General features: G+C 37.0%; 1 protein-coding gene across 8 annotated transcripts in view; it reads left to right on the plus strand.

Annotated features, from left to right (window-relative positions):
• Window positions 1–22,080, plus strand: part of FKBP5 (FKBP prolyl isomerase 5) — an 83,014-nt gene that overhangs the window by 57,330 nt on the left and 3,604 nt on the right. For all 8 annotated transcript variants that reach the window (XM_039856171.1, XM_039856172.1, XM_039856174.1 and 5 more), the window contains 4 exons: window positions 6,485–6,641; window positions 11,380–11,470; window positions 13,903–13,986; window positions 19,993–20,178. In XM_039856171.1, the coding sequence (XP_039712105.1) occupies window positions 6,485–6,641; window positions 11,380–11,470; window positions 13,903–13,986; window positions 19,993–20,178 (518 nt within the window). The remainder of the gene's footprint in view (window positions 1–6,484; window positions 6,642–11,379; window positions 11,471–13,902; window positions 13,987–19,992; window positions 20,179–22,080) is intronic.

The following is a 22,080-nucleotide window of genomic DNA, read 5'->3' on the forward strand; positions in this document are numbered from 1 at the left end:
TACTAAAAGACAGTTTTTTGAACATTGTGTCTAACTATGAGTGTTTTAAACATAGAATTCTATAGTCATTATCATTTAAGTATGAGAACAAACTTAACTTGGAACATGCAGACTCATGCCCTTTTAAAAAAAACACTATAAGATATATATATATATATACTAAAACATCACACAAAAAAAATTAATAAATCCAAGAAGTGAAGACTCAGGCATAAGAAACATTAGGGAGCAAAAAATAATTCCCAGAACATGACAGTGAAGTTATATACACTTAGTTATATACACTTATCTTGAAAAAACCCTGAAATGGTAGAACTTTAATGTTAAAAATAATAGTTTGACCGTCTGGAGCTAGGTTCTGGATCATTTTAACAAAATGTGGTAAGATGGGAAATGGAAAGGGGATACAAAATTGCCTAAAATGATTTTCTTTTTCTAGGGGTGATTATGCTGATTAATTGTTAACATGATAAAAATACATACACCTTGAAACGAAGACGTGTTTAAAATTTAATGTTAGGTACTAGTAGGAACAGGATGTAGAACTTCCAAACCCAGTGGAGAGTGGGGAAGTGGAGGAACAAGGAAAATGTGATCGATCCAGTAAAAGTAATAAAGGAAAAATAATAAGAAAACATTATATAGAAAACCTAAAATAAGATGGTAGGAATAAAACAAATCATATCCGTGATTACAAAATATATGAATAGGAAAAAGTCACCTATAAAAGCAAAAACTCTTACAAGAGTAAAACAAAACCTAGCTGTATGTTCTTTTTAAATAAAATACCAAAACCAGAATGGTATGAAAAATTGAAAATGGAGGAAAGATTTCATGTATGACCATGTTGAGATCTGATAGAACTGAAGTGTTTTTAGTTTTGTTTTTCACATGCTTTCGAAGTATTTATGAATGTCCTGGCAGATTTTGTCTGGTAAGAAAAGGCAAATTCTTGAAACCATTTTATCTTTTACAAAATAATGTATTGTGGCACTTGGTCTAAAATGGACAGCGTTTGTTCTTTTCAGTATTTTAGATTTATATAGCTCCTTCTAAAAAGTTATCTTCAAGTTTTAGAGTAAAATCTTAGTAGAAAATAGTCTTATTTATTATTTAAAAAAAAAATCCAGCCAATGGATCATTTGTTTTAGAATCGTATTAAAAAACAAAGGCTCTATATCATTAAAGAATTTAAATAACTTAAAATTTATTAAAAATAGGAGTACCAACTAATATATAAAAAAGGAAAATTCTTATGAGTGAAAATTACCACCATTTTCCTTAATGCTCTGTTTTCACATTAATCATTAAATAAATATTTACTTTCTGGCCCTGAACTGTGTGTTGAGCACTGTGAGGTACAAAAGAAGCATAGGACATTGCTTTTTCCTACTTTTGAGTTTTATTCACACTTTGAAAACTCTCTGTGAGAGCCATTAAGTGGTTTCTTATATTATATTAAGTTCTAAAACTTGTTTTATCTGATATAATTAACCACTAATTGCAGTAAATAATCATAGCTAACATTTATCGAGTTCATCTCTGTGTCCACATGTAACAGTGTGAAAACATAGCAGACACCCTGACATACAAATGAATAAATGTCAAGCACTGGGCTAAAAGCTTTAATCAGTACCTAATTTAATCCTCTCAGTATTTAGCTAATACTATTTTTCCTTTTCTGTAGTGAAGAAACTGAGTCAGATAATTTAGATGACCTTGCCCAAAGCCACAGTTGTTAAGTGGCAGACTGGGACTGGAATCCACATTTGACTCAAGTGCTAAACCCATGTAAAGAGAAGAGTCGTGAGGATTCGTGTAGGTGTAGAATTTATTGCTATGTTAATGCTTCCTGTTTAGACTGAGATATGTCATTTGCATAAATGTTATTCTGTTCAGTAGTCAGCTTCCATGTCTGCTCTCAGCATCTATCCCTCAGTTCCATAAGCAATTTTACAGTGTTATTTCTTAATCTCGAAAAGTATGAAATCATGCAGAGGAGGAAAGAAGGCAGTTTGACCACCATGCCTGGTGGGAACAGTTTCTCTGCTAATCAGTGATTAATATGCTATCCTGATTTTAGAAATCCTTCTCTGCTTCCTCATTTGCCTTTTCAGGGGTTCGTTAAGATCTACTGTCTCTTGGATGCTCTACTCTATTAGACAGGAGACACAGGCAGAGAGAAACTCATTTGGCATGAATTAGGCAGCAGAGAAAACACTTGGCTAGTGGGAGTAACCTGTCAACCTGGTTTTCTCTGGCCAAATGACCGGTCTTGTCTAGTAGTAATGCTATTACAACATTCCCATTCAGATCCCCATGACCCAGTAATTGTTTTAGGAATGAGTGCAAAGCTATCAGACACCAACTACTATAATTAGAAAAGGGAAAAACAGACACTTACCAGAGCTACGTCTTTAGGCTGGAGCGTTTACAGCACTTTTTTTTAAAGGTTATGGAGCCTCTTTCTCAGTTTTGCTTCCTAAAATAAAATTATACAGTTTTGGGGTTCTTGTATTCCAGTGTTTGTTACTGCAGTACACTCTTTCCTCCCCCCACCCGTTTTAATCGGAGTACAAATTGCTGTCAGCACATTGAGTTCATGTGCCAGCCACATTCAGAACAGGGTGTTCTGTGCTCTTCAAAACAAAATTGCTGTAGGGCAGTAAGAGAACAATAAGTCAGAGCTCCAGTTTAAGTGATGTTTTGCAGCAGACCAGCCTCATTGGATGTGGTTACACTCAGATTGCGCAGCTAAACTCTAGTAATTCGGTTTGGTTTGACTTCATGGGGTTTGCAGGACCTCTCCCTACTCTTTAAGTTACGTAAACCATAAGTCAAGAGAAAATGTTGTCCCTTTTTAACTCACTTATTTCTTTCTCTACCAAAAAAAAAGCCCTAAGTAGAAGCATCCTGTATGTACTTTAATTCTCTTTGGGCACGTCATAGATCATTTACTTCCCGTAAATCATGCTGGTTGGAATTAGCAACAGACCTCCTGAGCCCTAGAGGCTGAGCTCCCAGTGAGTCATGATGGTTATTATTAAATATTTATTAAATGAGTATTTGCATTAAGAGATTCAAGGTCAGAAGCAACCACAGGTCTTCCATAGCCAGCTCTACCACAGTTTGGTGGCAATTTTTGAGACAGTTGAAAAAAATAATAGCTGGCTGGATGGGACCTAGGCATGCCTGACTCTATCACCATAAAGGGAAGCCCCCACTGTGGCAGTTGACACGTTTCTGTGGCTCCGAGGTGGTGTGTGAGTTTTTCTCAGCAGTCTTGTAGAACTCGTCCAACAGTGTTCCAAGTTTAGAAGCCGGTTAACTAGCTATAGTTTTTGCTACTTATAGATGTAAAAAGTCAATGGACCGTATATTCCCTGAGGCTATAATACCTCCTCTTGCTCTGACATTCCAGATAGTATTAAAAATGGTGGTTTTACATATATATATATGTATGAAACTGGTGTATGTGTGTGCGCGCACACACGTCAGTTTATCAGTTTAAGATTTTACTGTAGGTAGTTTTAGTTCAGGTCCAACTTAGAACAATTAGATTTACCAGAGGGGGGAAAAAAAAGATTAGTCCATGTATAAGATAGTAAGTATTTATAAGAGTTATTATAAATTTTTACCTTTTATTAGGTGGCCACAACATTTGTTTTATCACGTATTGTCTCTTAGACCAGCTTCAATGAATGGTTTGTTGTGGGGTTTTTTGCTTGCTTAATTATGCCTTCATTATCATTTGACTTGAACTTTTTTTTACATGCTTGCTTCACTTATCTTTCGCAACATATTTATTAGTCTATCTTTTTTATTCTAATATTACAGGTTATCACATGTGAAGAACCCTTTTTTCCCCAGAATTCATCTTTATTCTTTTTTTTTTCCAATTAGAGTTGACATTCAGTATTATGTTAGTTTCAGGCGTACAGCCTAGTGGTTAGACATTTACATAATTTATGAAGTGATCCCCCTGATTAGTCTAGTACCCACCTGGCACTATACATAATTATTACAACATTATTGACTGTGTTCCTTATGCTGTACTTCACGTCCCCATGATTATTTTGTTAACTACTAATTTGTACTTTTTAATCTCTTCACCTTTTTCACAACTCCATCCCATCTGGCAGTCACTAGTTTGTTCTCTATATCTGTGAGTCTGTTTCTGTTTTGTTTGTTCATTTATTTTGTTCTTTAGAGTCCACATATAAGTGAAATCATATGGCATTTGTCCTTCTCTGTCTGGCTTATTTCACTTAGCATAATACCCTCTAGGTCCATCTGTGTTGTTGCAAATGATAAAATTTCATTTTTTAAATGGCCGAGTAGGTGTAAAGAGAACTTCTGAAATTATTTATATAATTTTAATATCAAGTATATACATCAAACCGAAAACCAGGCTAGGAAACTGACACATGGGCAGGAATCTTCTGCAGAGTCTCTGGATTTCCTGTTTTGAAAACACATTCAAACTTGATCAACCAAAAACCACAATGAATGTACTGATAGTTTCCTTCCCCACTAAATGTACTCTCCTTTAGGGAGGAAGATACTTCTAACAATAAACTTTTTTAGACAAAAAGATTTATCAACTAAGTTGTGAGCTACTAGGATAATAAATCTCAGTTTTTGAGGAATTCCACAGTACATGGGCTGAAATTCACTTTGCTCACCCAGCAGATCTTTTTTCATGAAAGGTGTCATCACATTAGTCTAAATTCAATTTTTCGGGCAGATCTAAAAATATTTAAGAATGCAAACTTTTCAGAACTCTGAACTCCTTTCGAAGAAACACCAGTTTTTACTCTAGTAAAAATATCTTAAGCTTTAGATTCCCTGTTGAACCTCTCTAGTACGTATGTATTTGAAAATAATAAAGTTGGATTTACTTTAAAAATAATTACCAGTTCAAAAGAACTTTCAATGTGCTGCAGGTTGATTATTTTATCTAGAGCATTCCAGAAGCGAGTGTAATAGAATCAGCAGCATTTGTAGTATGGGACCAAAAGCAAAATTTCTATATGCCAGCTCCACCCTGAGAGCCAGTCTAGTTCTTGCCCTTGTTTGGAGGATCTGACTCGAGAGGCAGGCCTTTTCTAATTTTGCCCAAGCTTCTTATACTCCATCTTGTGTCTGCAATGGGAACAAATCAGGATGGTATTAATCCTAGTAAATTAATTGTCTCATGGAAAAAGTATAACAGAACGAGTGATTTTTAGTCTCTCTAAAGCAAGTTATTGATCTAAAATAGAGCAACCAGTCTTAGAAAAGAAGCATTTTAAGAAATTGTTACATTGAATCTAGGCCATTATATTACAAAAGTAGAAATAAAACATTTTCTTATGAAAGACAAATTATTATATTGCTGTTGTGCTATCATACAAGCCATCTATTTTCCTTTTTTAATTAAATTAATTGGAGTGACATTGTTTAATAAAATTATATTGGTTTCAGTGTACAGTTCAATAATACATCATATGTATATTGCATTGTGTGTTTACCACCCAAAGTTTCCCTCCATCTTATATTTGATCCCCTTTTCCCTTATCTACCCCCACATCCATTTTTCTTATTGAGTCAAAGACCTAAATGGTAAGGAATGAATAATCCTATTAAAAGTACTTGAAAGTTTCAGAGAATCGTTTATCCTAGGAAAAAAGTCTAACTGATCAAGAGAAATATATAGAGTATTACATATATATGCCTTTTTTCTATTTTGTCTTATAAAAACATAAAAGCCCCTTATGTAATATGAAATTTCCTGGGAATAAGATGAGTGAGTTTGAGTGGAGTAGGGAATTAGGCCCCAAGAAATTGACCTCTTTACTTAACATTTCAGAAGAGGCGGTTAAGTAATACGTGAAGTTATAGTAGACTGTTGACTCCTTCAAGCTTTACATTTATTACCCTACTGAGGGACATAGCTATGTTAGTTGTTGATGATGTTGACTTTGGGTTTTCCGTTTTTATTCAAATGTATTTGTGAACTAGATTAAGACTTTAAAAAAAAACTTCTGTATTCAGTTAACCTTTGTATATCATTGGGGAAATAGTCATTCAGTTGTTTTTCATCTAAGCATCTGAAGTCAAGATGAAGTTATAAATGTTTAAGCTACTATATATTTGATATTAAATTTGTGCCAGTTTGATAATTATCTAGTATTTCTTGATCTCATGTTACAGGTGAGGAAACCTGTCATTTAGTAGGCTTAGATCAAACCCGTGTTTCCACTTTGTTTTGCTATCCACTAAGCTATCTTATTGATACAGTATCAGTAATTATAAGTTTAAACTTAAAACAGAAAGAAATACGATTGCTCTTAAATTTCCAGACTGGGTGGACTAAGCCTTGATAAGCCATATCATGTATGTCTCTAGATGAAATGAGAAAAGGAAATACTCATTTATCACTTCCCTAGATTAGCCAGTCCTAGGAGCAGCTTTGTTGACTGCCCTGTCTCCTCTCCCTCAGTCCACCTGGAAGGCCACTGTGGTGGAAAGATGTTTGATTGCAGAGATGTGATATTCATCGTTGGCGAAGGAGAAGACCACGACATTCCAATTGGAATTGACAAAGCCCTGGAGAAAATGCAGCGGGAAGAACAATGTATTTTATATCTTGGACCACGGTAAGCAGCGCATTAGTTCAGTACACAGCGAAGTTGTCTGAAGAACAGGGATATGCTTGCTTTTTCGGTCAACATTTTGGTATTTTCAGTGAAGTTAATGCTAACAGTGGAAACAATTAAATCAAGCTATAGTTACAGAGTGAACTACTAGGCCTTATGTCACAAAATTTTGTGAGCCTGTTTACTCGATTGATATGTATATGTTAAAGATAAGACGGACAGGCAAGTTTTCCTTTTTTATTTGTTTTGCCTACCATATTGCCAAGACAGGAAGCTGTTGACACATCTCACGTGATTCTCTTACCCCTCTTTCCTTTAATCTAAAGTAGGCAAGAAGCAGTACAACATGTTGGGGTTGGAAGTAGAAGCATTTGGATGATTTATTACTACTTGAATTTGTGCCACCTGTTCTTATACAGTCCCTGAAAAAAAGAAAGAATGTTCTTCCTGCATCTAAAGGCAGCGGAGATGACTCATTTTTGCCTAAATTTTTCCCATCATAAGGATACCCATTAGCACTTCCAAGCTTAGAACTATCAGACACTAACAGTCTCTCTTGTGAAAACATGTTTGGTATTATTTTTAGATCTAAAATTATACCATGTATCCAACCCTTCTATCTTGAGAAATGGACCCTTGAGAGAAACCAGGGTGTTTTGATTCTGTCTGCATGTGAGTGCATCTGCTTATCTTGTGTCTGCTCCTTCTCTGCCTCTTTGGATTTCACTCAGTAGGATTTTGAGGAACTACGCTTACCAATAGGTAATATTGTGCCTTTTGTACAATCATTTGCCTTTGTGTAGCTTCAGTAGTAGTCATTGCAGATACACCTTTGCCGTAACACTTGGGCCATAATCATATTTCTCAAGTGATGTTTTAACCATGCTACTACCCACTTGAAAATCCTTCCAAAATGTTCTACTCCTTAAACCCTTCAGAGCCTTCACTGGGGGCACCTTTTATTTAATACCTTCTTTATTTTATTTAATACCTTCTTTTTCTTTGTCATATTCCTTTCCCACTACTATATTCCCACTTCAGTGTTTTATTTACATTTATTCTGTATTTGTAGTTCACCTCTAGGTGAACCAATTTCTTTCCGTAAGGAACTTTTTAAATCAAACAATGCATAGAGAAGCCTATCTCCTCCATATCCAAATAATATCTAATGATTTTTAACCTAGCTCCAAAATTATAGTAGTTCTAGATTCATATAGGGTGGCATTTTGTGTCCAATGTATGTTTTCAGATTTAAGTTCCTTGAGGGTAAGTTGTATACACTGTGAGCATATATTATGTGAGTGAGTTTGTTACATTTTAACTTAGCTGACAAGGTACTTAGGGCAGATTCTCAAGTGTAATGGCAAAGAGAAACAAATTATCCTTATATTTATTAATGAAAATAGTTCCTCGCAAGTTTAAATTGTTTGTCATGTCTTCAGTGCTTAAACCCTGCTATGCAACTTACTAGCTGTGTTCTCTTGTGGAAGTCACTTAAGTCTCCTAAACCACAGTTCCCCTTCTATAAAATGGATATAGCAGTATCTATCTCATAAAATTGTGGAGAACTAAATGAGATAATGCACATAAAGAACTTGGCAGACTTATGCCTGACACACACCCTCGGCATATTAGCTATTTTTGCTATTGCGATTTATATCTTTCTCTTCCGTTTTACCCTCAGGCCACAAGAAAAAGGAAACCCTGTTTTAACATACAGTAGATTTTTCAGATTTTTTTCAGTCATAAAAGTAGTCAACAAGTTTTCATAAATTTCTAGGTGTAAAAGTTTTTTCATATGTTTTAGTATAGTTAGAAAGAAACACGTTGTCTTAAATTCTTTAAGATGTTGGTTAATATGTTGAAGAGTTGTATAAAGTACGTACTTTGCAATAGACTACCCAGACATGCACTGCGTAGTATTATCCATGTATGTAGAAAACCCCAGCACACCAGGCATTTTGTGAGTGCTTGCAGTGAATATACTTGTCTTATTCAGACTTCCACTTATCACACAACATTGCATCTGAGTGCTGCTGTAAATACGGCTCTGGTGACAATATGCTCTGTATTACTCTTAGTGTCACCTGTATTTCCTTCTCCAAAAGATTTCCAGGTCATACTTTCTCGTCGATTTTGATAGACTCCTTGGCAGGGCAGGGTGTTTTCATAGTAAAAAATTCGTAAAATACTTCCAAAGAACCCATTTTCTCTTATCATCACGATAACATCTTATATATTTTAAGTATTGCGACTATTAATCTTTTTCGTTTTAGGTAAAGTATGGCTAGTTTTGACTTTTTTTTTTTTTATCGTTCCTTATGTTTTCTGTCCTGCACTAACCCCGTACAAAACCATAGGCTGCCAAGAGTCACAGTGTCTAATTATGAGGCAATGTGGGTCAGAAACTAAACCATTATCTGAGGGCACACAGAGTCTGAATTTAAATACTGGCTCTGTACTGCCTCTTTCTGTGATCTCAGGAAGCACACCTCTTTGAGCCTCAGTTTTTTCATCTATAAAAAGGGAATGATTGGTAAGAACTTAAGTACAAATGCTTCTTGTATGCACACGAAGGCTTGATGGTCATTATATTATCTCTACTCTGCAGGCAACTGTTAATTCAAGAACATTAATACCGGATTCTTTCTGTTATTATAGCCCAGCTTGTCTTTTGGTGAAGTCCTAGAATTCCATTTGCGGTGTTCTCTTTCAGTCAGATTAATTATAGCATAAGTCAGACAACTTTCTTTATAATATGCAAGTCGGGTTAGATGCTTCAAAAACAGTTTGGTGTGAGCTTATACCTTCCTAGGATGATGTGTTCTACATACATCTCCACAGAATCTCTTCATTTGAACCCAGGAGGGATTGTAGAAGTAATATTCCTCTTCGGCCTTCTTTAATCCCACTGATAACAACCAGGACACTTTGGTGCCTCTCTTGACCCAGCCCCACATCTCCCACCCCCAGCCTTGAGACCCTTATTTGTGAGTTCCACTAAGGCAGCTTTTCTCATCCTCAGCACTATTGACATCTCGGGCTGGGTGCTTCTTGGTTGCGAGGCCTGTCCTGTGCATTGTAGGATGTTTGGTAGTGTCCCTGGCCTATTCCCTCTAGATGCCAGTAGCACCCACCTAGTTGTGACAAGCGTATCTCTAGACATTGCCAGATGTCCCTGGTGGTGGGGGCATTAAAATCACCCCTATTGAGAGCCACTGGTCTAAGGCAAGTGCCAGAGCATCTGTTGGATTTGTGCCTGTTTAGCACAGGGCTCTAAATATAACATGCTATCAGTGAACACATGCTCAGCAAGGACTCACCTATTTACCTAGTTCCAAGCAGTTAAGGAATGTTCTTTCTTTACCAGATGGCAGAAACAAAAAAAAAGATACATAGGTCTGAGAGCTCAAAGTAGAAAACTAGTCACCAGCTTCCTAAAATTGGCCACTGGTAATTATGTCCTCTCTTATTTCTTTGCAGAAGATACCCTTTGCTTTGCTATTAAAACTACCACACCCCATTCCTACGAGCGCTCATTCTATCTCTTTGCCTCACTCTGGCTCCAGCTTCCATTTTTTGTGTGTAACAGCAGAGGTGAATAAGCACTTTCTTCCTAAGAAATTCAGGCAAGGGTTAAAGAAAGTGATGCAAGCAGCAAGATAATGAGTGTTTCCACTCTAGTCCTTTTGCTCCAGGGAAAATTCAAGGTATTAGCATTGACCCAGTGTGCCATCTTTCAACCCATAACCTGAATATTTGGATTTACTAAGTTTTTTGCAGTGTCCTTCCATACATTAAAGAGTAGTTTGGCTTGAAACAGATGAGCAGACAATTCCCTAATATGTTGGGTGTTGTTCTAAATGCTGGGAAGCCCTCATCTCAGACAGAGCGTTGCCAGAACTTCCATTTTGATAGGTGTGCACTCCCTGCATGCCTTGGATTTGTTCATGATCTTAAACGATCTGAAAAAAAAACCTAACAAATTTATATACCCCCAGTGATTTTATTCAATAAGTTTTGGGTAAAAGGTGGTAGCATTTTACAGTTTGATAGCCACAGAGCTTGAGAGTATTTCTCTTGATGAGGTGTTAGAGCTTGCTAGGTCTTTTCTTTTTGATTATATATTTGTTATCTCATTTGTATTTTCTAGTGTGCTTTTTAAAAGTGTTGAAGAAATACCGTGAAATGTTTTGGGTTTTTTTTTGTCCCCTGATGTGTGAGCCTTTCCCCCATTCTTCTGACTGGAAATGGTGCTGTTAGGCGACAGCACTTTAAAGTTGAAAGCTTATTAAAACATACCTCTAATGAATAGCACTGGAATGATTACAGTGCCAGTCATCTCTGTCCTCCTGCTGATAAAGCTTTGGGGAAGAGTTCTAATAGCCAAATCATGGCGGTTTTATGAAAAGAACTAGATATAAAATCAAGCAGTGAAAAAGGCAGTGACGTTTAAAATCACATTAAGCAGGCTGTCCCAAGGAGTACAGGTGCTGCATTACATGTGAATGTGAAGGAGAAAAGAAAACTAAATCTAGCCCGGTTGCTTAAAAAACCACAGCAGTGGAACTTGGCACTCTATTTTCTGATATGAACATCTGGTTTGTCTTCAGGATCTCTGTTGTGTGTAGTTTGCAAATGATAGCTCTATGCTAATGTGATACCGCAAAGTACTGAAGGAAGTGCCTGGAAATACACCAGTTCTTTTAAAGTTTTATTTCTTTACTCTCCATTTCAGATATGGTTTTGGAGAGGCAGGGAAGCCTAAATTTGGCATTGAACCTAATGCTGAGCTTATGTATGAAGTTACACTTAAGAGCTTCGAAAAGGTGAGAAAATACCAACTTCTCTGAAATCGTGGTAGGTTTCTTCTCCAGCCACTTCCTATAAATTATAAGATATATTTCTAGGTGGTATAGGTAGATGGTATTTATTTGTATGTTGTTCTTTTCATCATCATGTTCGTCTCTTGTCTCTGCCATTGCTACTAGAGTATGGGACAACTGATACAGCACAGCTGATCTACAGCTAGAAGCTCAGTGTTCTTATTTTAAATTCCTATGTGTCGTACAAATTCCCCCCCCCCCCTCACATTTTTTTTTTTTTTTTATTTTCTTGGGTCGAATCCAAGACTTGTTCTCTTACTTGTTCCTAGACTTGTTCTTTTTGTACTTTTTTCCTGAGTTGAAGACAAAAAGGTTCACATTCTGCCAAGCAGCTCCTTGGGGGAGCAGGGCGCAGTTTTTCAGTGCTGAACGGATTGTACCCTTCCCAAGGGTGGTGAAGAGGCCTTCACTGTGGCTCTATGTTATTAGCCAAAATGCAAGGCTTCATGGGCCACCAGGCTCTGTGACAAGGAACACAAGAGACAAATTTGCTAACCCTAGGCCTTTTCTTTTCATACCTATCCAGATAGAAAAATGAGTTTGTCAGTTGCCTTGAGTTCCAGAAACAGCATACCCCATTGAGTACATTTCCATCTCAGACCTGCCTCTGGAGGCTCCCAGCAGTAGCCTCATTGGACAAACACAAAGCATATGCCTGAGCTAGATATTCTGTCATGTCCAGCTAAGTCCCCTTTGCATCACCAAAGCCCTGGGCCCCTTCCCTGAGACCACAAGAACTGCATTTTGTATGCCTTTTTTATTCTCACAGTGTTACTCCATGTTCTGTACGTTAAGCTTTGGACCAGAAACATGACTGTTTATATTTTATTAGACTCTGAAAAGAGATCATTGTCCTGTAGGTCTATAACTTTTGGCTAAGAAAGTCAGAGAAGGACTGCTTTAGGATTCTCCCCTAAAGTGATGTTCCTGATCATACCCCCCATACTTCATGTTCCCCCAAAACTAATGTGCTCTCAGGTAATTCCTTCTGAAGGCCTGCTAGCTCATCACTGATCCACTAAAGCTGTCTTCATAGCACAAAGTGTTTTTTTATTGTTGAAGAGAGAGAAAATAATCTTTAGCACATGGTTATTTAGACCTTTGACTTTCCTATTCCAGTTTTAATGAAGTAACTCCCAGCCCCTTCCCATCGTGGCGCAGTGGACATTGCTTACTTAGGCGCATCTCACGGCGGTATGCCGTAATGAGCCTGTGCTCTGTCATCGCTCCAAGAGGAGTATGTTCCATGCAACACTGCTTGCTTTATTTGAAGCTGTATGAAGGTGTGTGATGTTGGAGGCAATATGATTTAATTCTCTGCCTCATACTATTAAGAATATTTTTATATTTCCTAAAGACTGAACCTACTAAAAAAATGGAAAGGGTCCTTGTTACTAGATTTTTAAATAATAGAGCTAAATTGTTGAGAAGCAGCATGGGGCTGCCAGAAAGACTAGTGACTCTCATTATGCACTTTAAAGGGGAGGGGCAGGCGGCTTGACACCAGAAATACACCACTAATTGTCTTTGGAGTACAGAGAATTTTACAGTTACCACTTAAGCTTCATGATTCCTACACAGTAAATAACTCTGACATAGCCATTGTCATATTCCCTAAAGGACCCCAGATTGTTCTGTTGACTCTTCATGATCCTTCTAAATCTAGCTGTTCACGAAACCACAGTTATCTCTGGATTCTTATCTTTAATGGAGTTGAATAATGATAAACTGGATACAGATTAAATGACCATGAAATCATGTTTATGGCTTTGAAATGATATTTTTATATCAGCTTTACCCTCCTAATTATATTTTACTTGAAATTCCTGAAGTGTACACCTGCAGGTTGGTACAGTTTGGAGGTTTTAGTATATCTGGTTATTTTAGAGTGGAAGAGACCACTACATGACCTGGAATTTAAAAAACTCTCATATTCGACTGTGACTTGACTACAGTTGTGTTCCCATTTTAGAGTTGAAAAACTGAGGCTTAAGAGAAACATCTTGCTGAAGTTATAATAGCAGTTTAATGGTGAGGTTTGCAGGAGGGAAATAAGGGACGCTAGCTTTCATTGTGTGGCCTCAACTTATAATTCTAAAGAAGCACTGTTTCACAATGTTCAACGGTAGATGTTCCTTACTATATTTTTACCTGTTCCTCCCTCTTGAGCAACATGGTCAAGCTGCAGCTTTGTCATTGAAAAGTGTGTTCTAGCCTGGCAGTGAATTGGCAATGGCACACATTTTTAAAATTAAATGCCAGTGTGTTTTGAGGTGTGAGTATCCTCTAGAAGTAGCTACTGTTTGTTCTTATTGGCATCAGCTGATGCTTTTTCCTTCTGTTCATCTAACCATTGTCACAAATTTACACAACAGGCCAAAGAATCCTGGGAGATGGATACCAAAGAAAAATTGGAGCAGGCTGCCATTGTCAAAGAGAAGGGAACTGTGTACTTTAAGGTATGTGAATTCTTGTATAAGCCTTTCATCTCAAGAGATTTACTCAAGGGTCAATGAATTGTGCTGATACTCCCTACTCTGAATTTTATCGGTACTCTTCTGGATAAGAGTAAGCCTGAATTTTTACAAGTCTGTAATTTCCAATATAAGAAATGATGAGAAAGAATGAATTAACGTGACAAAAGAATACAAATGCCTCTTTTACAGGGTCTACTCTAGACTATAACCAATCTGCCTAATGGCAAACCAGGTCTGGCTCGCCCAGCCACCACTGTATCGCTCAAAGCCTAAAGCACCTTGCTCTGGTACAGAGTTGGCACTCAGTGTTTGTGGAGTGAAACAAAGAATAGAATAATTGTTAACAAGTAATAGAATTCATAGGGGTAAATTTCACATCATTTTCCTGTCTATGGTCTTGGCGAAGTCACTAAAGGCACATGACAAAAGGAAGGAGAACATGCACAGATTTCAAAAGAAACTGACAGGAGGACAGTATTAATTTCTTCTAGTGGCCAAAGATGGTCCCCCCCACACTACCTTTTGTGAGGAATCTTCAGAAATTCCTGAATGCTATTCATCATTGATTGCTTCTCAAAAACCCTTTCTTATAACATTTAGGAGTGTGTTATTTCCTTACCTAGATCTTAAACCGTCAGATATAAGAAAAAAAGAAACAGCACTTTGTTTAGTTCCAATCAGAATGCTGCCCTCAGTGCTTCCCCTGCCCCCAGCAATATGTACCTTCTCCATGTCAAGGCAAAGGGCTTACTGAGGAGGAGAAAGAATGGGATTTTTTTCAAGGTTGGTTGGTTTGTTTTTTTTCCTTGCTACTGCAATCCATGAACAAAAATTAGATGATGTTTTCAACAGTCTAAAGTAGCGGTGCATAAATGTTCTTAAATAAGTGTTTGTGGAGCATCTGCTATAAAACATGCTACTGCATTGACAACCTTGTCTGGAGGGAGGGGGGGCGATGTTCACCCAAATAAACCAGCTAGAGAATTATGTAAGACCGTATAATCAAACAAAATTAACACAGCCAGAGAACAGTGTGTATGGTTATTTTCCTAACTTGTGAGAGGAGACCCATTATCAGGTCACAAAATCAATTTAGTGGAAGTGTATATTACATTATTTAGTAAGGATAAATTTCACAAATCTTCTGTTCTCTTGTATGTGAGTGGTTAGTCATAACGTAAAACATTTTTTCTATAGGTTATGGTTAAACACATTTGAAATCTATTGCCTTAGATAACATATAATTATTTAGATTTATTTCTAAATATTTGTTATATGTACTAAAATAATGTGTGGATCACCAGAAAGCATTGGGGTATGATGGAATGAGCTCTGAATGGAGAACATTATGGCTCCAAATGATTTAAAGTCGTTTAAGGTCCAAAGAGGTTTTTTTTTCCCTGCGAAAAGTGAGTTAGATTAGGTGATCCTCAAGTTTCTTTCCAGCTCTAAGATCCTGTGAATTTCTAAACTCTCGAGAACAAGTTTAATTTTTTAAAAAATTCAGTTTGAGTATATTAGATACTTCTAAACTATTAAAGTAAGATTCCAGATGAGTTGTTTGTAGACCCAAATACACAATACACGGGAATAAAAGGAAAATTTTCTGTAAAATCCTTTCAGACCACAGGTCCTGAATAGTGTTTCCTATATGTCTGGAGTTCATACAAGTCTTTATATGTATTTTTTATATTTTCCCAAACTTCTAAATAGAATATTAATAGTTCGGGTGAGCTTTTAGCATTTGACTAGAATTATATCAACTCAGTGTAGTAAAACAGCTCTATGATTCAGAAGCTCTAACTGGTTACTGATGACTCAGAACTTTGGGGAACATTATTGATAATGAAATATGTTGCAAAGCCACACGTCATATAGCTGTATCTTGAATATACCGAGATGGCCAGAGTTTGTGATCAGGAGCAGAAAGCACCGTATAAGTGTCTGTACAATTACTTTGTTGATTCTTAGTGTCACAACTGCAGTAGTGATTTGTGTATTTCATAATATTATGAACCCTTTTAAAATTACTGATCTTTGAATAAAATCTGGATCAGCAGTCACACATATGGAACATATTATTTTAAACATGCAATTTGATAGACAAAAATCTTCAAAACATTGGTTCATTGGGGGAAAATTAATGAAAGGTTCAAAACCACTGACCTAAGACTTTTCTCCCAGAATGTCTGTGAACATCTTGTACTACTAAAAACTTCCCTGGAGGCACCTTCATAATCAGAGGTGAAGGATCCTAGCAGTGATCCTAGTTTTAGCTTCAAAATGGTTGGTAGATAGTTTCCTGTATACATTTCCTTTTCAAATTTCAGGGCATGTTTCACTCTGCCACACTGCCTTCCTGGGCCTCTTCTTCCCAGGGTGTTTGACTTCGCACATTGTGCACAGGTACAGAGACTAGATTTGTGGGTGCAAACAGGATATGGGTGAAATAAAAATCTCCATTTCATGCCATCTGTACACTGAAGCTCCATTTTCACGGACTTGTCAGTTTGCTTTATGCCTAAGTGGATAAAACTCTCCCTCAGTAGAGTTGAATTGTCTCAGCTTTTAAATAGGAAAGCTTTTGCTGCTTAGATTGTAAACACCTCATATCGACCTCTGAACACTGAAGAGAAGAAAGGTAGGAGAGGACTCTCTTCATTTGACTCTAAATTATTAAGCATAGCTAACAACATAATATTATGCCGGGCATTGTGGAAGCCAGTTAAACAGACATGATTTTTATTTTTCCCATCCTAGCTGGCAGTATTCTTTAAGACAAGAGCATTCATTGTCACACCTGGTTAGTGTTCTCTCTCCTGACTTGGAGGCAGAGTGAACACTGCAGTGATGTGGGGTTCTTGCGCCCCCATGTGCTCTTTGGGAAAAAGGCATGTCCAAAGCAAGCTGGTTAAGGATCATCTTTCAACCACTGAACCCTTTTCAGACAAAACAGGCTTTGCTTTGTTTTGACCACCCTTGCTGAACCAAGAAACCAGTGCTGTGATTTAGAAACAAGTAATTTATGACTCTAGGATTTTAGGTTTTAAAAAAAAAACTCATAAATCACCCCTGCCTTTTCTCTTCTTCCTTCATTCTTTTAGTACAGGATTTCTTAACCACGGCACTGGTGACGTTTGGGGCTGTATGACTCTGTTTTGGTGGGAGGCTGTCTCATGCATTGTAGGATATTTAGCAGCATCTCTTGCCTCTATTCACTAGTTGCCAGTAGCGCACACACCCCTTCCAGTTGTGACAACTAAAAAACATCTCTAAACATTGACAAATGATCGGCGGAGGGTGCAAAATCACCCCAAGTTGAGAACTATTTAGCACTCAAAAGCAGAAATACCACAGAACAAATACCTTTGCTGTTGGAGGTTGAGGTCAAAATAAAATTATATGTGATGTAAATGAAAGAGCTTTCAAGAAATCAAAATGCTCCGTAAATGTAAAGGAACTACTATGAAGTCTGTTACTTGTTTTTCTTTTTAGAAGCCTTCTACCATTCTGACTATTCAGAACCTACCGAAGTGATAAGGTCTGGATCTTTGTCCTCCCTGGCTCTTCTTTTCTTTCCCTGTAATGATATATTAGGACATAATCGGAAAGGTAATAGGTACATTAAAAATGAAGGAGAAGAGAGAAAGAAGAAACTAGGCATAACAAGGAAAATGCCTGTCCTTCTTACCTAATCTAAATGAAATGACACCTTTCATTCCTACCTCCATTTTTTCCCCCAATGATAGAAAAAGTTTTGATTCCATAGTTATATTCCTTTGACCTTAATATTTATTCAGCAAATCTTAATTAAGGGCCTATTTGTGCTAAACTCTGGATATTCCAGAAGGGATTGGATATGCTTCCTGTCCTCAAAGAGCTCGCAGTCTAGCAAGAGAAAAGAATGACAGAAAGAATGTGCCAACCCCTGAAACTAGCGAGGACTGTAGTCTTCTTTTTTTTATAGTGTCCAAAGAAGGAGCAGTGGGCCTGTGGCTATGACTAAATATAAAGTATTGCCTTAGTTTCCTTGGACTGTCGTAATAAAGTACCATAGACTGAGTGACGTAAACAACAGAAATTTATTTTTCACAGTTCTAGAGATTAGAATTCTAAGATGAAAGTGCCAGCAGGGTCAGTGTCCCATGAGAGCCCTCTCTTTGGGTCACAGATGTCTCCCTTCTTGCTGTGTCCTCACGTGACTTTTCCTAGGTACTTGCAAGTAGGGAGAGAGGGAGCAAATTCTCTGGTGTCAATTCAGGGAAATTCATTCCATCATGAGGGCCCCACCTTCAGGGCCCCACTCAACCTGATTCCCCTCCAAAGGCCCCATCACCTTGCGGATAGGGCTTCAATGTATGAACTTGGCAGGGTGGGGGATGACACAATTCAGTCCTTAGCAAGTACAATATAACTCCCTCAAGAATTTCAGCATTATTATGGAAAGGGCCTGGTTTCATATTCTTACGGATAATGTGTATCACAGATTTCTGAGGCAGAGAGGATAGCAGATTGATTTTGATACTCTTCTTCGTTAACACCTCAGGTTCCTTTGCACTGCCTTTCTAGAGCAGAACCAGTGAGCTCCGTGTCTTCCCTTTCCTACACATGTCACTTGCGAAGAGGGATGTTCAAGGGGGGTGTAGCTGTGCCCTCATTTAGACCCAGGCCCTCCACTTGAACTGGTCTGCCGCGTCTTCATCACCAAAAATTGGTATCAGGGCTTCCTTTCTATGGGTGGATCTCATTTCCTATGCCAGCCCTTGAAGTCCTTTATAACAGAAACATTCTTGTAGACACGGCTCTGGGATTTTTCTTAGTCCTTAGGTGAAATTTGGAGTGGAAAGATATAACTGTGCATTGAAATGTGTGCACTGCTTTGACTGTGGTAAGTCCTAGTGACATGATCTTAACACTTCATTGATCAAACATTGGATTTAATATCCTAATGGGTCTGGCACCATGGTAGTAGGATGTGTCATCTATTTTCGAGCTTGTAGTCATCTCCTGCAGAAGAGACCCCTCACCTCTACTCCCATTTTATTTGTGTATTTACCAGCTGTCACTCCTTTTTTTCATTCTTCCTAAGATGACAGTAAATACATTGTCTCAGCCCCATAATTTCTTGTATAGAGCATATATATGATTCATGTGAATTAATTACACAGTTGTTACTCATGATATGTTAGAATTCTGCTGGTCAAGTAAGAGCAAAAATAAGATTAAGATTTTTCTCATTCAGTTAACTGACATCTATGTGATTTATGTTTTATAGTTATTTATGTTGGATGGTGCTATTTAACTATGTATATTCCTATTGTTTACAGCCTGTTTTTGCAAGTAAGGTTCTGTTAGGACACAGCCACACCCATTTATTTATAGATCATCTCTAGCTGCTTTTACACTACCAATGACAGAGTTGTAACAGAGATTGTTTGGCTTGCAAAGCCTTCATTGTTTATTATCTGGCCCTTTACAGAAAGTTTGCCGACCCCTAGCTTAGATGACTAAAGATTTGCTGTGTTTGGAATTGGTACTTGCCAGAAGGTACCTACTGTGTGGTGCTGATCTTCAGGAAAAAAGGGAAAAGTAACTTCCCCTTTGTATAAACTAATGACATAGTCTAAAACTACTCACTAACCCTTTGAAAGGCGGATAGATATTAGCACCAAAGAATGTAACCCCCAAAATGCTCTCCTACTGAAAGAACTTCCCCCTCTGGAAAGGATGGGATAGTGAGTGAGAACAGCACTATATAGTGCACTGTCCTGAACCACTCAGGGGTCACTGGCACTTCAAAGGGAATGGAGAAGGTGCCCGAAGAGCCACCTCCTAAGAACAAGAAGAAATGATGAAATATCAGGGTTAATATGAGGAGGATGTTTCGTTTTGAGGGTTTGTTTTTCTCAGGGAGGTCTGAGCTTACACTTCTTTTGTACCCCATCCAGAGCCAGTACAACAAGTAATTACTAGCTTTTTTCTTCCTAGGGAGGCAAGTATTTGCAGGCGGTGATTCAATATGGGAAGATAGTATCGTGGTTAGAGATGGAATACGGCTTATCAGAAAAGGAATCTAAAGCTTCGGAATCATTTCTGCTCGCTGCCTTCCTGAACCTGGCTATGTGTTACCTGAAGCTCAGAGAGTACACCAAAGCCGTCGAATGCTGTGATAAGGTATAGTGGCCACGCGTGTGCGCAGTGGATTCCACACCTTCACATTTTTTTCTCCCTGTCATACTTGGTCTTCTTTTGCTTCCTCTCATCCGAGGGTTGGAGTGTTTTTCATTTGCCTTTATTTATATTTGTTTGGGATTATTTGTTTCTCGATATGAATTGGAAAATTCAGAAAGATTTTGATTAGACTTTTCTGACGTCTAGACTATTTATAATAATACATTACGAATAAAAGTTTTGATAATTTTCATCTGTGACCTCAATTAAATCTTACAGCATTTGGTATCAGATTAGACATATAACTCCTCAAGTTCAGTTTAGTAATAACAGATTTAACTTAGTCCTTTCAGTACTTTACTATAACCCGCTGCAACTGCTCATATAGAAGCTACATCGACGTCACTTTTTATTATAATCATATTTATTCACTGATTAAGAATACACAAATAATTCGAAGACCCACAAAGCATCAGCAGCCTGCTCCCTTTTTACATTTGTATCGTTAATACTGCTACTGGTCTTTTAATACCTAGGTGTTGCATGGTGGTGTTTATCAGATGTACAATTCTGGTATTTGGTGAACAAATAGTAAGGGATAAGAAAAACGAGCTACTATTTCATACATTCTTTGTAAGATAATTTTTGAATTTTAAGATTGAGTTTTGTGCACCAATACGTTCCCTGTCATGTTATACTAAATTTTTGCCTGAGAAAGAAATGTTACTGTTAATTACATCTTTTAAACTTGTGCATCTTTATTTTTTATTATAGAAATAGTATAAAGTTAATTCATATTCAAGCATTATAGAAACATACGAGAAAGTAAAAGTCTATTCATAAAATTCCCATTGACTCTCTCTCCCAAGACCACATTCATCTCACACGTCCTGCTTTTTTCCATACATAGAGTAACATTTATGTGTATATTTTATTAATGAAAACGTATAGATTTAGATACCTAGTTTTGTAAAACCAGGACACTTTCTGCATCTTAGCAGTCTATCATATAACTCCTTCATTCTTTTTAAAATCTATTTAGTATCCATTGTATGCATCTATCGGTTTATTTAACCAATCCGCTTTGGTAGATTTCTAGATTTTTAACATTACACATTATATAGTGCCTCTCATTACATATCTGTGGGATCATTTCTATAGGATAAATTCTTAGAACTGGAAATACTAGGTCAAAAGACATGATTATTTTAATACATTCACATTTAAAATTTTTATACATTGTATATTATTGCTGAATATTTGTTTTTTTCTCAATATTGGCAACAGAAAATTTTTATTTTCATTTTTATTGGTCACTAATGAAGTTGTTCATCTCTTCGTTACTTATTAGCCATTTGTATTTTTTCTGTGAATTGCCTGTTCACACCCTTCTACCACATTATTTGTCTGTTTTCAGTTGGTGGAGATAGCCCGTACATAATTACTGTTAACCCTTTGTCAGACAATATGGACCCTGTTCTTATTTGTTTACCTTTTAACTTTGTTGATGGTATTTTTTTCTGTAGAGAAAATTCTAAGATAGTCAAATCTGTCTTTTTCTTTCTAGTTAAAATAAATCTTCCCCACCCTAAGATTATAAAAATAACCCCATTCAGTACTTGCAAAACCTACTCCAACTAGGTTTACTTTATAAAAAAAATAATAAAAAATAAATAAGCCTTTTATGCTTTTATGAGTTTTTTGGGGGTTTTTTTGCATGCAAATACTTGGTTTAGAATTTTTTCTTGTGTTTATGATATGAGGTAAGAATTAACTCTATTTTACATACATACACCTGACTTTGTTTCTGAATGCTTTGTTCTGTTCCATTGACCTATTTGTCCATGGACTAGTAACCAAACTGTTATAATTTTAGTGGCTTAATAGTATATCTTTTTCTCCCAT

The sequence above is a fragment of the Pteropus medius genome, unplaced genomic scaffold (assembly GCF_902729225.1).
Source record: "Pteropus medius unplaced genomic scaffold, Ma_sr-lr_union100, whole genome shotgun sequence".
NCBI lineage: Eukaryota > Metazoa > Chordata > Mammalia > Chiroptera > Pteropodidae > Pteropus > Pteropus medius.